General features: G+C 38.4%; 1 protein-coding gene across 1 annotated transcript; it reads right to left on the bottom strand.

Moving 5' to 3' along the window:
- Window positions 1-283: 283 nt before the first annotated feature.
- RER1 (retention in endoplasmic reticulum sorting receptor 1) lies at window positions 284-17,478 on the bottom strand. Its single transcript, XM_034753719.1, has 7 exons — window positions 17,344-17,478; window positions 10,562-10,647; window positions 9,413-9,517; window positions 6,482-6,581; window positions 4,649-4,727; window positions 4,401-4,536; window positions 284-3,437 (listed from the first exon to the last, which is right to left on the bottom strand). Exons 2-7 carry the CDS (start codon window positions 10,640-10,642, stop codon window positions 3,348-3,350), a joined length of 591 nt encoding a protein of 196 aa, XP_034609610.1. The 5' UTR covers window positions 10,643-10,647; window positions 17,344-17,478; the 3' UTR covers window positions 284-3,347.
- Between the last annotated feature and the right edge of the window lie 271 nt (window positions 17,479-17,749).

Genomic DNA, 17,749 nt, shown 5'->3' on the forward strand with positions numbered 1-17,749 from the left:
GAGCACACCTTGCACATGTAACTGCTGTTGTAAATTGAACACTACAGTGAAAAGTGCTGAAGATGAGGTTCATTTATGTACCACTTAGTTTGTTGTTTCTCACTGCTGCAGGAAAATACTGTCAGATCCCTATTGTCACATTTAAAGTAGTCTAGCAATTTAAATTAGATTTTTTTAAACAATTTGTTACACAGCATACAAAATGCTTTTGTATACACTAAGTTTTAAAATAGCTCACTGAATGTACAGTTGTAGGAACAAGTTCAGTAATGGACACTTCCTGTAATAATCATGAAGAATTTATATTAATTCATTATATATACACAGACTGCAGTGGTATCTTCCATTGCCCAAAATACAAGATTAGTAAACATCACACTCCTACCCAGAACCCGTCCCTTTTGGCAATAGGCACTATCAACTCTGCTGATTACACATTTTACAGTGCAAATGAAGACGGATGTTTACAAAAGCATTGCTGCTTAAGATTTTTTTCCAGAAACCATTAGTGATTCAATTATCCAAAAAACAAAGTGTTTGGGAGGAAAAACATAATCAAACATTGTGGTTCATCTTTCTGCTCTTGCATGATAGCTAAAGGTACAACTCAGATTGCTATTCACTTGCTATCGGAGGGAAAAAATCCAGAATTCATCAAATCTTTGACATGCATAACAAACTACATAAAAATAAGCTTTTCACTGAAGCTTCTAAAGGTTAAGAAAAAGCCTTGGAAAATACCTTATTAGATCATGAATCTATACTAAGTTAAGAGCACTTCTGTTAAAATAACTATACTGCAGAGGTCCTGGCCATATAGGCAACATATAGCAAGAGTTGTGGACAACCTCTCCCTAAAAACTCCCACACAGTTAGGTTCCTTCCCCTCACATACACAGAAAGGCTGAAAGAGATAGGTACTGATATATGCAGAAGAACAAGACAACTCTGCTGGATAAGTGAAAGACGTGAAATCCCCTGAATACGCTGTCCCTACCCTCCCACCTTTCATATCAAAGGCTTTCTAGGAAAACCCCACCTGAACTTAACTGTCAACACAGCAAAGGGAGAAAGGTGGCCTGAGCCAGGACTCAAGGCATATGCAGCTTTAGAGATCACTGTCAACACATTTAATTACATATAGAAACATGTAGCAAGCTATTACTGATGGTAGAACTTGGATAATGCTGCCAAGAAAGAAGGCAGTTGCAATCTGTACGAGAAAGTTATTCTTGTATCTGTCAAGATCTAGGTTTTTCAGCCATAATTGATGAAGACATAGAACTTAACACTAAGAAAATATTTAGAAGTGGTTTAAGAAAATGCCTGCTTAAACAGTTTAGAACAGTTCACTCAATCACTGCACAGGTGGTGTGTGTTTGTTTTTGTTATTTTTAAGAAACCATGTTCTAGACTTGTCCGGCTTGGGATACTACTCATTATTTGAACATCGTTAAAATCTCAGTGCATAGGGGGCAAGCTACTCCTACCTACAACAACAGTAAAGAAGAAGGTATTGATCATGAGCTGCCACTGAGAGAAAAACAGCAGCTGAGCAAAGGAACTACATTTCAAATCGGCAATTACAAGTATATTCCTTTTTTACAGTTTTAATAGATAAGTCTAATTCACCTTTAGGGCTTGATGTTGAAAGGGAGTCAACCAGCCACTTATTTTGTGCCTCCAATAATTCTGTAGGTAAATGAATACAAAGACAACTACTACTTTACATATCTCCCTGATTTGCAGGCACAGTCAGAAGTGAAACTACAAAAACTATAACAGCAAATGGTAACGCAGTTTCTTAAACTCAGGGCTTTTAGTTTTTCTTGGCAGCAACAGTGTTCATGATTGGCATTTGATAAGGGCTTATGGTTATATAGTATTTTTCAATCAAATTTGCATGAAACTAAGTTGAACAAGTTTACTTTATAAAAAAACACTGGTTTCCACAATGCTGGTTAAAAACCATAGGACATTTTTCAAGATTACAGCAGGCTGAATCTAATTAATGGTGTACAGGGTTTCCTAGCGGCTTTTTCATTCTGCACAAGCAAACAACAAGGGTTCCTTTGTACGCGTTCCATAGCAAGAATCTGTTGAAGCTGCCGCTACACTATGTAGTGCATTCAAAGGACTCGTTTCATCCTAGCACCTGAACTATAATTCAACTGAATGAACTCTTAAGAACTAAGTAAATGTGTTACTTGAACAAAAAGAGGAAAATGTAAGTGTTGACACCATTTAAAATGGCAGATCTATAAATATTATTAGCCCAATATATTTTATGTAAAGATGACTAAAACAAGAAAGGGGGACAACGGTCTTTTAATAAAGTTTGGAATTAAAAAGTCACTTAATAAAATTGTTTGTAGCTGTATCACATCAAAAAGTTTACATGCAGGTCATTTATTTCTATATTTTTCATAGAAAATGAAAAGCTGTTAAAATCCACAACGTTTGTCTGCTATGGCCAGTTTGGGTGTGTTCTTAAGGGGCTGCATGAAGCAAACTTAAGTTAATCAAAAAAAACCCTTAAGTATCAAAGAAACAAGTCAAAATATTCTCCAACTAATAACAATGAAAATATATATATTTATAATTCCAGGCCCTCAAAAGAAATCATGATAGTTTAAGAACAAAGTTTTGAGTCATTATGAATGAGCCCAATTTCAGCATCTGCCATGAGATGCAATGGCGAAACTGGCATTAGAACCTAACACAAATGAGTTTCCTTATGAGCTATATTAATCTTTATTTCCCTTCTGCAAAAAACAGAATTTAGGATTTCTTTTTAAAAAACCCTATCTACTCTTTATTAACTTGGTTACACTCCAGTAATACCATGCATGTACCTTGTCAGCTGAAATTCTGCATATATTAAGGCCTATCAGACCTGTGTATGAACTTAGCACACAATTATGAAGCAGACAACAGCATCATGTGTGCCAACTTACTATTTTCCTCCACATATGTGCACAGCATTTCAGGGTCATACTGGGCAGGAACACTGTAAAAAAACCTAATTGTAGCCATTAGTCTCCCAGTGCCACAATGATTGCAGTGGACCTTGAAAACAACACGTGATCCCAAATCAATGGGATATCGAAGATTCTCCAACTTGTTATCGAAGATAAATTAACCCAATCAATTTGGTTAGAATGCCAGTTTCTTCAAGAAACTGATATTTCAGACAAAAGATAGAAACATCCTCTTAAAATGAAAATTCAACTGCTTTGTCACCACCCTCTTAATTACTTTATATGAAGAAAAAAGGCATTGTTACAATGGCTCAAAACCGTTCTTGTAGTTATATGTAGAGTAAGTCAACAGGCTCAATTCAACTTCTAGCTAGCGAAGGTCTTTCCCATGTCTTCCTTCCCTTTGTATTTCCTCTTGCCATGTGTGAAGGGTATATACCTGTACTTTACCATATGCTGTAAACAAAAAGACATCAGTTTAGTTGCTAAACAGAACTGTTTGACAGATGTAATATTTCTATCAAAACACCATAATATGCAGTTTAAGCCACAATACACAAAGCTCTTCAGCATAATCACTAATTTACAACTGATAAGATGTACAACGTTTAACTTCAACAACATAAGATGCCATTCAGTCACAAGCTACACAAAGGATTTAAATGGCACTTTTTTCTGTATTATTAGTATACACTATGCCGAACACTTGAAATGGGGTTGTTTGAGAGTTTGTACCTCGAACTTTACAAAAAAAGGATACACAGTATGGAATAGTCAAGATGGTTAATCATGAAAGGATTAAGCAGCATAAATGTATTACTGTAAATCCCTTAGTCCTCACTTTACAATCATGAATCAAAATATACTACTTCAAAATTCAGAATGAGACATTTTCAAAATCTTTATTTTTAATTTCCATTTATAAGCCAATAAGCTATAGAAAATGTATCAAAGCCAACCTGAATTACTTTGCTGTGTTTGTCTTTTTAAAAATGCCAAGTTTTTCACAACACCCAACACCAATTTGAGATCCCAATAGTCTGCTTTGGGCATTATACTTTAGAAATGCCATGGATGAATGGTGCATATTATCCATTATAAGCACCAAATTTACTACTTCAGAAGATATTCTGATAAATCTGAATCCTTTGAAGAATGGGTGTAAGGGGGCTAACAATTTGATATCTAGGTGTCTAAACAGATTTGATTTTCAGGAGTATTGAGTATTTATATTTCCAATTACAGTTTGTGCTGAAGAGTGCCTACACTTAGTTACTTTAGTTTAAAAATATTGGCCATACTATATATACACACACAGATAAACATGCACAGTGATCATCTGGCTGCCAACATGGAAAGACACTCTTAAGCGGTGATATTTTATCTTCAAAAAGATTCAATCCGATCTCAGCACATTACCTTGATTTGTCTCTTCATCGTGATACAGAATAGCATAATGAAGTACATCACAAGGATTGGCCAGAATACCGGAACGTTGAAAGCCTCAAAGAATGTACATACCATTGCAACAAGGATGCCTTTAGTAGCAGAATGCCTTAAAAATAAATTACATAATTAATCCCTCCCATACACTGGAAGTGACTTATTTGACACATTGATGTAAATGCTTTTTATTTTTAAGAGAATGGGCACATGTATCCGCTCACCAGAATTTAAACTCTGGCAGCCTTCTAATGAAGGGTCGAAATTCCTCATTTTGTTTTGTGGGTAATGAAGGACCATCATCTGGATAAAAAAATAAAAAATAAATCAGTCAATCTTTTGAGGTAAATCATCCCTTAATTGATCAGTATAGTAAAGATTCTGTACTTTCCTACTGTCACTATTATATACAAAGCCTATCTCCAGAACAGAATAGCTCCTTGCAAGAGTTCAAGTTTCCTATTTGTGTAAAATTGATCACTGAAGGACGAGTTGCTAATGCTTGATCAAATAATATTTGTTTTGAGAGTGATGTCACAATTGAACCCAGATCTCCAGAAAAGTTCAGACCATTATGCAATATCTAACCTAGTTCCAGCGTTCAAAAATATTTTCCACTCTGAGGAAGTAATTTTAAAATATCTGAAAACAGATACCATAAACAGACTGAAAGGTAAAAATCTGAGGATACATTAAAGCCCCACTGTGCATTTGTTTGGGAACAGACATGTTAACACATCTACATATGCCACCACTTATAAGCAATGTCAAGGAATAACCTATAGGAGAAAAATCTATTTAATTCCCATCTATAATGTATTCATATAACATTCAATGTACATGCTGTGGTTTTGGACTGTAACAAATAATTGAAGTTATTCAAAAGCTTTTGTGGTCACGTAGTTCAAGTGCAGGGCTGAGAGTCGGGACTCCTGGATTCTATTCTCATCTGACAGACTGGCTTTGGGATTTTAGGGAAATAACTTTTTACTTGCATCTAAATGAGTCAAAGGAGGTGTGTTTTTCAGTTTAACTAAACTTACTTGATTACAACATCCCACCCCCACCTTAAACTGTGTCTACGCAGATGTTAATATCTTTTAGAGAGTGGGTCATGTGGTAGCCTAGCATGACCAGTATAAAATAATTATATATTTACACAGATGTTAAGAACTGTGTGTGTTTTCAGTTGAATTCAGCTCAGTTTTGCCTGTGTAGACAGGTCCTCTGTGCCTTTGTTTGAACCTCAAAAAAAAAAGAATCTTTCAAAAGCTCAATTGATTAAATATGTAAAATGCTTTGAGATCCTTAGATCAGTAGTTTTCAGTCAAGGGTACACATACCCCTGGAGGTATTCAGAGGTCTTCCCAGGGGTACATCAGCTCATCTAGATACAGTATTTGCCTAGTTTTACAGCAGGCAATGACTTGTTTATACTGCTCTATATACTATACCAATGGTGGACAACCTGCAGTCTGTGCTGGCCGCCGCTCCCATTGGCCAGGAACGGTGAACCATGGCCACTGGGAGCTGCAGGCGGCCGTGCAAATGTAAACAAACTATCTGGCGGCCTGCCAGCAGATTACCCTGATGGGCCACAGGTTGCTCACCACTGTACCATACACTGAAATGTAAGTAAAACATGTATATTCCAATTGATTTATTCTATAATTATATGGTAAAAATGAGAAATGAAGCAATTTTTCAGTACTAGTGTGTTGTGTCACTTATATTTTTATGCTTGATTTTGTAAGCAAGCAGTTTTTAACCAAGGTGAAACGGGGGGAGGGAGGGAGGAGTAACAGCAGACAAATCAGACTCCTGAAAGGGGGCATAGTAGACTGGAAAGTTTGAGAGCTACTGCCTTAGATGAAAGCAACGATTAGAGACCCTTCCTGCACTGTTAATTTTTAAACTCGAACTCTGTTCTCACTATTGAGAATTTTCTACTCTTCTCTGAAGACGTTTGTTCACGTGAAGATAGATGAAACTGGTTAAGTGATTTGGAAAACAGTTTATGTTCAAAATTATAGTAACGGGAGTAATGTCCACTATACCTGAGTCTTCCATTAGAGAGGGATCTACCTTTGGCGACAAGAAAGCTATGAAGAGATTTAGGTGGTAGATTCCCAAGGCATACGTCACAATGTACCAACCCTAGGAAAGAAAAAAACAACAACAACAAAAGGTCAGACTGAAAACTTCATGGAAAACAGCTTCAAATACTTGTTTATCAAGACTAGCACAAATTGTTTTACCTGTTTTCGGTTCCTTCCCCCAATTACTTTTTTATTTGCAAGTGACAAGTTTTCTGGACTCACTTTTAAAACAGCTGACGTACAATGGGTGCAAGAAACTCCACTTGCATGAAACCCAAGTATTTAGGCTCTGTGTGAATAGGTAAAAACCACCCATGCAGATCTGATCCAACTTGGCAATTGGTTGGTTCCTATAACTCAACTGCCCTTTTTGTCCAGTGTTTCTTACTGTAACAGAGTAAGCTAAAAATTTACTATGGAATGTTTCTAGCTACTTTCACTTACAGCTATGTAAAAGAATGACTAAATGAATTAAAGGGAACGTAAGCAAAGCAGGAAATATCTGAAAGTTTAGTTAGGCTTGAAATTTAGTTTAGATTTTGAAAATTAAGTGTTTTATAAAGCCTAACAACAGTAAAGATTTTATGATGTTATTTAATTGGAAGAAGATGCGTAGGATGTAGGGTGTAGTGAGACAAACTAGTAAGCAAAACACCACATTCAGTTTCTTTGTCCAAACTCAGAGAAGCACAAAAAGTACACAACCACAATAATGATAATATTTTTGTAGTCCTTGCAGGTTTAAGAATCTATGGTGTTTAGTAATGGAAAAGGATATCTGCCACTTTAAAAATAATTATTTTTAAGCCAACTGTGTCCCTTTAAGCAAAATCTAATTTTTGATAAGATGCAAGCATAATGCATTTTGTCTAAGGGGAGGAATATTGAGAAATACATCATTAAATAAGGAATTAAGGAAGTTACAATATAGCAGAGATCTGTTCCAGCAGCTTAAACTGGAGAGGGCAATTTGCAACAGACCCTTTCCAGAAAAAATTGATAAGAAAATAAGATAAGTAACAAAGTCCCTTAAATCTTGTTGTTATAAGATTAAATATAATTGTCCTAGACTTCTATTTTAGCGTTCATGCGAAGTGTGTTAGTAAAACAGTTACTTGCAGCAAATAAACTACACTGGGAACAACAGTCTAACAAGTCTCTAACAGCACATACAGTTATTTCTAGAATTAGCTGTCAGTTTGTATGACAACACATTAGAGAGGCAAGGTGAGCAAGGTAATATCAGCCCAACTTCTGTTGGTGAGAGAGACAAGCTTTCGAGCCACACAGAGCTGAAGAAGTCTATGTGGCTTCAAAGCTTGTCTCTCTCACCAACAGAAACTGGTCCGATAAAAGATAGTACCTCACCCACCTTCGTCTCTCTAATATCCTGGAACTGACATGGCTACAACTACACTGCATACACACTGTTAAAGACATTTAAGGATTACATCACAGTGCATGGATATCAGAATGTAATCTCTTTCAACTGAAGAAGTTACGGCTGAATAACCTGTCCTCCGAGGAAAAAAAAATTATAAGGCTCTAACATACAGATAACATTGTCACAACTCTTGGTTCATTTTCCTCCAACTTTTCCGAAGGCAGCAATACCAGAATAAATTGTATTGTATTCTTTAGATAGGCACCTGAATGTATTAGCCTTTGAATGATTCTAAGTTTACGTGGTATATAACTTTGCCGAGTGCTGAGCACTACCAGCTCCTGTTGACATCTACGTGAGTTGAGGGCAGTGGTGCAGATCATCTCCTACGAGATACTTAGTGCCTCCAATTCCTACAAAAGTCAGTAAGAGTTTAGGACATTCCGTTTCAAATATTTCCCAGATTGCGCCCTAGAAGAGGAATACTAATGAATATGGGCTATATATAGCTAATAGCAGCCACATTTTACATATGAAAACCAAGACTGGATCATCTGAAAGTTCTTTCAGGAAGGAAAGTACCCAAAGAAAATTCACATAAAAGTTCAAGTGCTCCAGCAGTTTTGATGCTGTTACTCAATTTCAGAGCCTCCTGCAATTACTTTTGGTATTGTTTTCAGGCTTAGAGGTTTTAATCTTTAGAAGGTCAAGCACTCAAACAGGGACACTGCTGAAGTTATCAGAAATATGTTACTCTTTGAATATCACTGAGCAACGAAAAAATAATTGCACTCTTGCTTAGGGCAGCTTTGGGAATACTGGTTCTAAAGTGCTTAACTGAATTTTGGATTGGCATAAAATAGAGAAAACAGGTTAGTGGAGATGCAGTCTGCTGCTTGCCAGTGATAATAAAATAATGGTAATGAAGAAATTCTTCATAGGTTCGGTGCTAGGAGAGGAATGCTGGCACGTGAATGAGATGCTAAGGTTTAAACAGGAAGCTAAAACATGAATGAAAGTTTTAAGAGGTTTATTATGCAATTTCATTAGAACATAACAGTGGCACTTCCCACTTTCTCCTGCTACAAAACAAAACAGCCAACCTTAACCATCCCTTTCAAGATTGTAGCAGCTCAAATTACAATTGCTATTAATTGGAGGGAAAAAAAACAACGTACTTTCACTTCACACAAAGCATACCAAAGCTTTTCCTAGGGAAAAGATGAGTAGTCAAAAAAGACACGCATATGTACTTAACTATAACTCCTTCATGACACGAAAGTAGCTGGTTTAGGAATCTGTTTATTCTACCAAACTTGTTTCCATCTTGAAGTTATTATTTCATTACATGTCCATGTATGTAAACTTAAAATATTCTCACTTCGACCCATATGATCCAATATTTCTTAGCAAGTGTTTTAGTGAAATGGATTATACAATCTAATAAAAGTATTCCTTTTAAAGTTACAATGTTATTCTAAACATGATAAATTTAGTTTTCCTACCTGTAGTAGATAAACTCTAATCATGTAGATAAAACTCAGACCCAGAGTTACAACCCATCGTACTGCTGTATATGGAGTAGATTTGTCTAGCCAGGATTGGTAGATCTAGAATGAAATGTAAAATGTTTTATACACAAACATGGTCTATTATAGAGTAATTTAAATGAGTGTCAGAAAGACCACAAGTTTTAAGGGACATTTTTTGGTTAAACATCATAGTTTAAAAGATTAAAAACATTTTTAGAACTCAGGTTTACTTGGCACTATTTAGACTGGTTACTTGCTTACATTTTATTCAGTTAGGTCACGCTTTGCTAACAAATTTCACTTTCATTTCTAGTCACTCAATTTCTGGTTTTTAAACGCTAGTATAACTGGCTGGCAATTTTAAGTTGTAACTAGAGAAACTGATTTTTTTTTCCGTTTCATAAATAAGTTTCCATTAACGTTATGTTTAAGTCTTCTGTTTACAAAATCAGATTTTGAGCCCGAGTTACCCACAGGACAAAAAAGATTTTTTATGGCTATTGGAAAGCTTATGCTCTAAGTGTTTTAAAAATCATTAGCAAATGTGTGTGTCTAACTCTGAACATCTTAAGGGGAGCAAATGTTCAGAAAGTGCTGAAAACCACCAAGAAAAGAAAAGAAAAGAAAAAGAAAAGAAAAATCAGGCTTCTTTAAGGTGTTCATCCAAAAATTTGTGCATCCAAAAATCGCGTCACTTTTAAAAATGTGTGTACTATGTTGTCTAATCTACATAAGTACTCATAGTTTAGTAAAACATAAGTTTTAGCTTTTAATACCAAACAGTAATTGCTTGAATTAATTATGGTTACATGAAGCTTTCTGTCTCTTCATCTGCGAGCAACTAGCATGCTGAGGGCATTAATGCAGTAATAAATATTCATACATACTGTTAAACATTCAAATAGTGATAGAGACATTATTTAAATTATGTATTTGTCATCATGGTTATGAGACCATCCATTTCTAAAAAGCAAACTCATTTTAAGGAAAATGCTTTTTGAAGTACTCAGTAACTTAATTATTCTTTTTACTGCAACTAAAGGTCATGAGTTTAAAAAAAAAAAAAAATTGTATAAATCCAGTGACACTAGTTCCTAACATGATCTCTCACATAAAACCAACCTGTCCAAGTCTTGTGAAAAATCTATACACCACTGAAGGTTTGCCATGAACAGACTCTCCAATACTGTCCCCTTCGGACATTGTTGCTGTGAAAACAAGACATTTATACAGAAAACATATTAAAAATGAAAACTCAATATAGTGAAACTTTAAGACACTTTACATGCATCAGCATTCAGGTGTGTGATTTCGTATCTTGGTGATCTGATATTTTATTTGAAATGAAAAGGTATCTTCTGTGAAACATTTTTAAAGACAGGACATTCATTCATTCTATTTCAGGGGAAGTGTCAAGAAAGGAAAGGGTTAAATATATTTTACAAAGGAGGGAGAGGATCCAAGACATTTTTAGGAAAAATTACAAACAGTAACTGAGGCAAGCGATCTAAGTGATGTTCTCACCTTGATATGCCAGAAATCAGAGTAATAATCTGGAAACAATAAACTGGAGATGATGTACTGTGCTACTACCCTTCCCCTCCCCACACCTTTAGCCTTTAAAGGTAAACTGCAAAACCAAAATTTAAGAAACGTATTTAAGACCCTCCTCCTCTCAAAATTAGTAAGTGACTACATATTTAGATAAATTCAAATCTGTCTTCTGTACTTTGGGTTCCATCCAAGAGCTGGCACCATAAGCACCTAAACTGAAACATTTTCCTGCACTGTTTGAAGCATTTGATGTTGTCAGTCATATCTTCGCTAAAATGAACATCTCAGCAACAGTGGAAAATTATTACCTTTATGAGCTTATATTGCCTTACTCTCTCTCACATGGTAAGAGACAGGACCCAGAACTCAGGTGAAAAACATTATTAGTAAATGCAATACTTTTGATTTAGGATTCTCCTCCACTCCTCCAGTTAAAAACAAACAAGCTCTGCAGTTTGCTTTAAGACACAAACAAAATCATATGGAATCGGAGCAGATGTGCCACATCACCAAAGGTAATACCTCACACTTCCTGGATTCCCATCTCTGGGCAGGACTATGTTGCTCTATGTTATAATGGGAGCAATTTCAGCTCTGTAGTAATTAACGTTTAGAGAGAGTTTTTCACTTGAAGATCTTAAAGCAATACAGATGGGTGAAGTATTAGTAAACCAAGGAAGATTACCGGTAAATTGTATTAAATGCTGCATTATAGTGACAAATAGATGGAAGGAAGCTCTTGCTCCTAATGACAATCTGAAGATTTATGAAATGTTATAACTCTAAATTTCTCTCTGAGTGCATAGTAAAAATCTGAAAGCTATGTATTAGCCCTCTTTTACATGGGAATAATAATCAGTAATGGGAAGGAGTCCCTATCACAATATCAGAGGTAAGAGGATTGATAGTGACAATTCAGAACTTCAGCCACACCTCGATCCTAGGTATACCAAAGAAAGACTCCTAAAATTTGACAATACAAAAGTGTCCTTTTAATATCCAGGGCGAAAGAGAGGAAATACATTTTTCTCTTCAGTTAACTCCACAGGGTGGGGGAGAGGCAATACCATTATAGAAACTCAAAGATTCAACATGCTTTTATTCATAACTTCCTCTATTACCACTACCTTATTATTAGTTTTGAAACTTTTTCAAACCTAGCGAATCTAAAGCAGAACCAGAACGGCTACAACGACGGAAATGTTTCATCATGGAAGAAATGTTTCCTTTCTGTCAATGATACCAATATTCATTTGAGTATCTTTAATGTTCTCATTATGTGCTTCTACTCAATCATCAATGGAGACTTGGAAAATCAGATCTGTAATAGGATCTAACATCCCAATCCTGCACAGAGTTACATACACTAGGGCCATGTCAACCCTAACATTTCTGTCAGCCAGGGTGGATAAAAATCAATTTTTTTTTTTAAATCGGATTTTTTTGATAAAATGCTTTTTGAGGAAAAAACCTATCTAAAGATAGTTTTAAGATACATTATATCTCTCATCATGGAATAGGGATTATAAATTCTAGTTCTATAGCATAAGACAATATATTCATGTAACTGTTAAAAAAAGTTTTGTAAATGAGTTCCAATAGTTCATGGAATAGGGACCCAATTTTATGGGGTTCCAGAGGCTTCTTTATAGATTATTTAGGTTAATCTTTCTATCTACCCAATGGGCCTCAGTGCTCAGTCTAGAAGATACCAGCAGAGATGCTTAGTTTTTCAGTTCCCAAACTGTGGATTTGTCTCCAGCAAAAACAGTAAAAATGTTTTTAAATAAATAAATAATGTATAGAGGTGAGAAATAACAGACCTCAACCCTATTGTCCATCTGCAAATTTGTGTACACAGAGTCAATCCCTTACACCTCTCTCTAAAAGTGCAAAGTTTCAAAAAGTTCAATGAATAGAAGATTGTTGGGGGCAGAATAGATCTGGACAAGGATAAATCTGGAGATAAATGTGAGAAGGGAGAGACAGGCAGTAGAAACAAAAGTGAAACTGAGCAGCATATTCCAGAAGTCTTGAGGTCTTCCTGAGTGCAGCTTTCATTGATTTGAGATCTACCATACCATTCATATTCTCTCACTAGAAAGGAAAACCTATATTGGCAGCAACCCATAAGAGAGACCCAGTTTGGGAATAAGAACCATTCAAGAAATATATGTTTGCTGATGATGTTTTAAAGAAAGTAACACCAGTGAACTGGTGGAAGTCACTTAAGCACTTGGATTCAGAGACTGTTGAAGAGATAATCTCACTTTTAACAGCAGCAGCTTCTTCTGCCGGTGCAGGAAGAATATTTTCTTCCTTTAGACTAATTCATTCCAAATTGAGAAATCCTTTGGACCCGAAAAAGCAGGAAAACTTGTTTTTCTTTTCCAGGTTATGAACAAACAGGAAAATGAAGGTGAAGACGACTTTGAGTTAGCTGCAGAAGCCAATATTTTAAGTTTCTCATGTTGACCTGGCTGACGTAGTGGATTTAATTTTTGTTTTGTTTTTTAAATATTTAACTATTTTACTTTAAAACAATTTTAACAAAAACAAACCTGATTTTAAAAAACTTGAATGTTTAACTAAATTAAAAAATAGCTCAGTGGTTTGAGCATTGGCCTGCTAAACCCAGGGTTGTGAGTTCAATCCTTAAGGAGGCCACTTAGGCATCTGGGGCAAAAATCAGTACTTGGTCCTGCTAGTGAAGGCAGGGGGCTGGACTCGATGACCTTTCGGGGTCCCTTCCAGTTCTATGAGATAGGTTTATCTCCATATGCTTGTTTTGTTAAAATATTATATGTTTGCTGTTGAAGAAAAAATCCAGAATACAAAATGTTGTTGTTTTAGTTAAATAAAACAATTTATATGTCTGTCTGGTGATGTTCTCTTTCTAATACAACATGGCAAGAAAATCCTCCAAACATTAATGATTAACCTGTTGAATTAGAGATCGTTCACTTCCCAATGACTTCATAAATATCTGCTTCAAATACCTTTGGTAAATGAAATAACCAAACAATCATTCATTTTCTGATATAGCTGTAAAACTAATCTGAAAAGTTTTCAAAATAAATCACTTAAAAAATTTACAGTGTGTACTTCTAAAAATGAAACCTACATCTGTCTCTGAGTTGTGAAGAATACGTATTAAAGTTAGAACAACCAACAAGAACGCACTTTTATGTAGAAATCCATGATTAAATCAAGTCTTGCTGACTAGTGATTTAAATCATGATTTAAATATAGTAGATTTAAATCAAATCCACCCTGATGACAGCAAAACTTTTATCGTTCAGGTGTGTGAAAAAACACCCCCCTGAGCAACATAAATTTTGTCAGCATAAGCACTCGTGTGCACAGCACTATGTCGGCGGGAGACACTCTCACGCCAACATAGCTATTGCCATTCCTTGAGCTGGTTTTATTATGTTCACAGGAGAGCTCTGTTCTGTTAGCATAACGCAGCTACACAAGTGCTCTTACAGTGGCATAGCTGTACTGGTACATCTGTGCCACGGTAAGCTTGTAAGTGTAGACATGGCCTAGTAGTTCCGTTGAAATCAATAGGACCACTTATGCATGAAGTTAAAGACACCTAGTTCTTGCAGGTTCGGGCCTTCTTTTGCATTCTGTTCTGTAATATGGGTAGTAAAAAACTTCACATCTGATTAAGTCGTGATTATTATTCAATTTACAAAAAGAAAAGTGCTTGGATGAACATCTGATAAAAAAAAAATTATTATTCCAGGGATAGATCTGAATGTCTATAGTGTCACTGAAGTTTTTTTAGCACATTCATAGTTTTAAAACCAAATAAGTATATTTTCCTGATTTATGTTATTATGAACCTCTCTCGATGCATTTTAAATAGCATAGGTTTGAAATATGTAACATAATATTCCTTACAGGTGTTACAATGTTTAATAGTTAAAGATACAAGCAGCAATATTTCAAAACTTACAGAACATTAGTAATTAAAACTACAGTATCTACCCGAGGTTGTGTGCCAAAAAATTAAAAATTCTACACACAATATTTTAAAATTCTGCACATTTTATTTGTCAAATAAATGTGGAGACTCCAAGATGGAATTGGGGAGCACAGGCCACTGACAGCACAGAGGTGGGAGATCACTCTGCAGCTCCCCACTGGGACACTGACTCAGCAGTGAGGCTGCATCCAACCCTGACATAGTGCAAGGACTGAGCCTGCCCCAGAAACACCTCAGGGCCCCGCCACTCCATGCCAGATGCGGGCAAGCAGATTCAGCAAGGCAGGATCCAAGTGTAGAGAAGCTTAGTGTGGGGGGAGGAACAGAGCTCAGCTGGTGAGTCTGGGTGTGGGGGGTCCAGATGCTGGGGGAGTGGGGATCCACGTGCAGCTGGTTGGGTCTCAGTGGGGTGAGGATCTGGGTGGCTTGTTGGGGTGGTCCAGGTGAAGGGGAAGTGGGGCTCATCAAGGGGGTTCTGAGCACGGGGGGGGCTGAGGGTCAGTGGGAGGGTCTGGGTATGATGGGGTCTGGATGCACGGGGGTTGGGCAGATGGGGGAGCAGCTCTCTGTACAGGGATCCCTCCCCCCCTGCAGCTGAGGAGCGATAGGTGCAGAAAGTGGGGGTGTTTGCAGAGCTTCCCGCAGCTGGGGGGGGGGGGAATCTGGGGGTTGGTCTGAGGGTTGGTCTGACCCAGCCCCAGATGCCGTGCAAGGGAAGAGGAAGTCACGTCCTCCCTAGCCCAGCCAGGACTAGCAGCTGAGCCTGGCGCAGGGTAGGAGCCATGAGCTGGGTCTTCTCTAGTCCCCAGCCCCCACCCCACAGTACTTTACCTCTCTGCCAGCTGCCCTGGGCACCTGAAATATACTGCTGGGGAGGACTGCATGACTGCTCTTGTGGCTTCCCTTTGCTTCACCGTCAGAAAGTCATTTTTCTATTAGGAAGCAAAGAAATCTGCGGGGGACATAAATTCTGCGTATGCACAGTGGTACAGAATTCCCCCAGGACTAAGTATTGCAGGAAGTGTGTCTTGTGAAATTTACTTTGAAAAGGATTCACAATTACAGACCTAATTCTGATCTCATATCTGAGAATTGGAAATAAGGCTTAATTTTGATAACACACCATTATAACAGAGCATAAAATTCCTCTCTTACTTACAGTGAGAGGTTATCAAAATCCAGCACTGTAAATAAATCAGTAGCCAGGGAGCAGACTGAAACTAGCCTAATGAACTTAATAGAGTTCAGAGTTTTAAACAGAGTGCTACCAACATGAAATATGGCTCTATAAAATTACTATTCTGCCTTAAAAATATATTAACCTTACAAACTCATGAGGTATAAGAAGTTACGTTTTCTGGTTTACTAGGCAATCAATGTCCATCCCTGAATTCTGAAAAAGCAGGGTCTCTTCCTTGATTATTTTATGTGTAATGAAGGCATTTCATTCATCTCTTCCAATAGCATGCACAGTGTAAATAGGTCAGAGAACTCTCTGAACATTAAGGAATTTTTCTGACTTTAAAGACAAAACAAGCAAATAAGGAGAACTGAAGAGAAGGATGCAGTTCCCTGTGCTAGAAGAACAACATACTTTCATGAGCAATAGCCTAAGATGTTCTGTTAGAAGGGCCAGTGGACAGCCAAGGCACAAGGCAGCCCAGTTGGTCCCAAGTTTTTTAAAGCACTGCAGCTTACTTCTGCTTCCCAGAAAGTGCAAGTTTTCCTCTTACAACAGATTTGGTCCCTACCCGCCTACCTCATGCACCTGGCCCCTCACAAATACGTCCCCAGCCAGATAACAGCAGCAGCTCTAGGACACCTCTACAGCCCCAGTCATTAAAGAAACAAACTTCCACCGGGGGTTCGTTAGTTAAATCTCGACACTAATTACAGGAGGCAACGCAGGAGAGAGGGGAGTCCGTGAAGAGAAGAAGGGAACAACGTGAACGCTCCTTTGAAGCAGAGGTCAAGGAGAAGGAGGCCCCGAACTGTGAGTAGCACCGGCCCCCGGGGGCAGCGGGAGACGAATCCCCGACCCAGCTCTAGGGGGCCGCACAGGTCTGACCCGGGAAGATCCCGAGACTCCCGCGCCTGGGGCAAGGAGCGCCTCCCCCCCCCCTCCCCAGAGTAACCCCTCCCGCCGCAGGGAGCAGCGTGCTCCTGTCCAGTCACACCCCGAGGGCCGTTCCCCCCGCCACCTCTCCCAACGCGCCCCCTCCCGGCTCTCCCCCCCCGGGGGACCCCTCACCGCCCCCGGCCCCGCGGCCCAGGCCGCATCCAGCTACTGCCCGGCACTGGGCCCCGCTCCCACCTCTGTCCCGGGGGAGGGGCGGGGGCATCGACTACTCACGGGTGCCGGAGCCGCTGCAGCCGGGGCCAGGTCTCTCCTTCCGCCTTCCCCCCCCGCCCTCCACCACAGCATCCAATATGGCGGAGGATGAGTCAAAGCCAACTGCTTCCGCTTCCGGGGCAACGCGGGGGGGTGTGTGTGTGTGGGGGGGTGTTCTTGGAGGCTGGTACTTCGTGCGGGGATTGCAGAAGTAGTGGTGTGGGGAGGTGGGATTGCAGAGTGGTTGGTCCGAGGCACTGGGGTGACAGTCTCTAGTGCTGGGGGACCTAAGCACTGGGCTCTGGGTTAGGCGTATGGGGCTTGAAGTCCCTAGTCTTAGGGGGCGGGGTGTCTGGCTGAGAGGAGGGACTGAACTAGGATGAGATGACAGGTTTCAGAAGAAGTGGGCTGTAGTCCACGAAAGCTT

This window comes from Trachemys scripta, chromosome 19 (assembly GCF_013100865.1).
Source record: "Trachemys scripta elegans isolate TJP31775 chromosome 19, CAS_Tse_1.0, whole genome shotgun sequence".
Lineage (NCBI taxonomy): Eukaryota > Metazoa > Chordata > Testudines > Emydidae > Trachemys > Trachemys scripta.

What these genes read in the sequence shown, in the direction of transcription:
- RER1 (XM_034753719.1), bottom strand. Translation starts at nt 10,642, where the DNA reads ATGTCCGAAGGGGACAGTATTGGAGAGTCTGTTCATGGCAAACCTTCA. An exon ending in TTTTCACAAGACTTGGACAG is followed by an intron (nt 9,518 to 10,561) that starts GTTGGTTTTATG and finishes ATTTCATTCTAG; the next exon opens with ATCTACCAATCCTGGCTAGA. An exon ending in CTCTCTAATGGAAGACTCAG is followed by an intron (nt 4,728 to 6,481) that starts GTATAGTGGACA and finishes TTTTTTATCCAG; the next exon opens with ATGATGGTCCTTCATTACCC.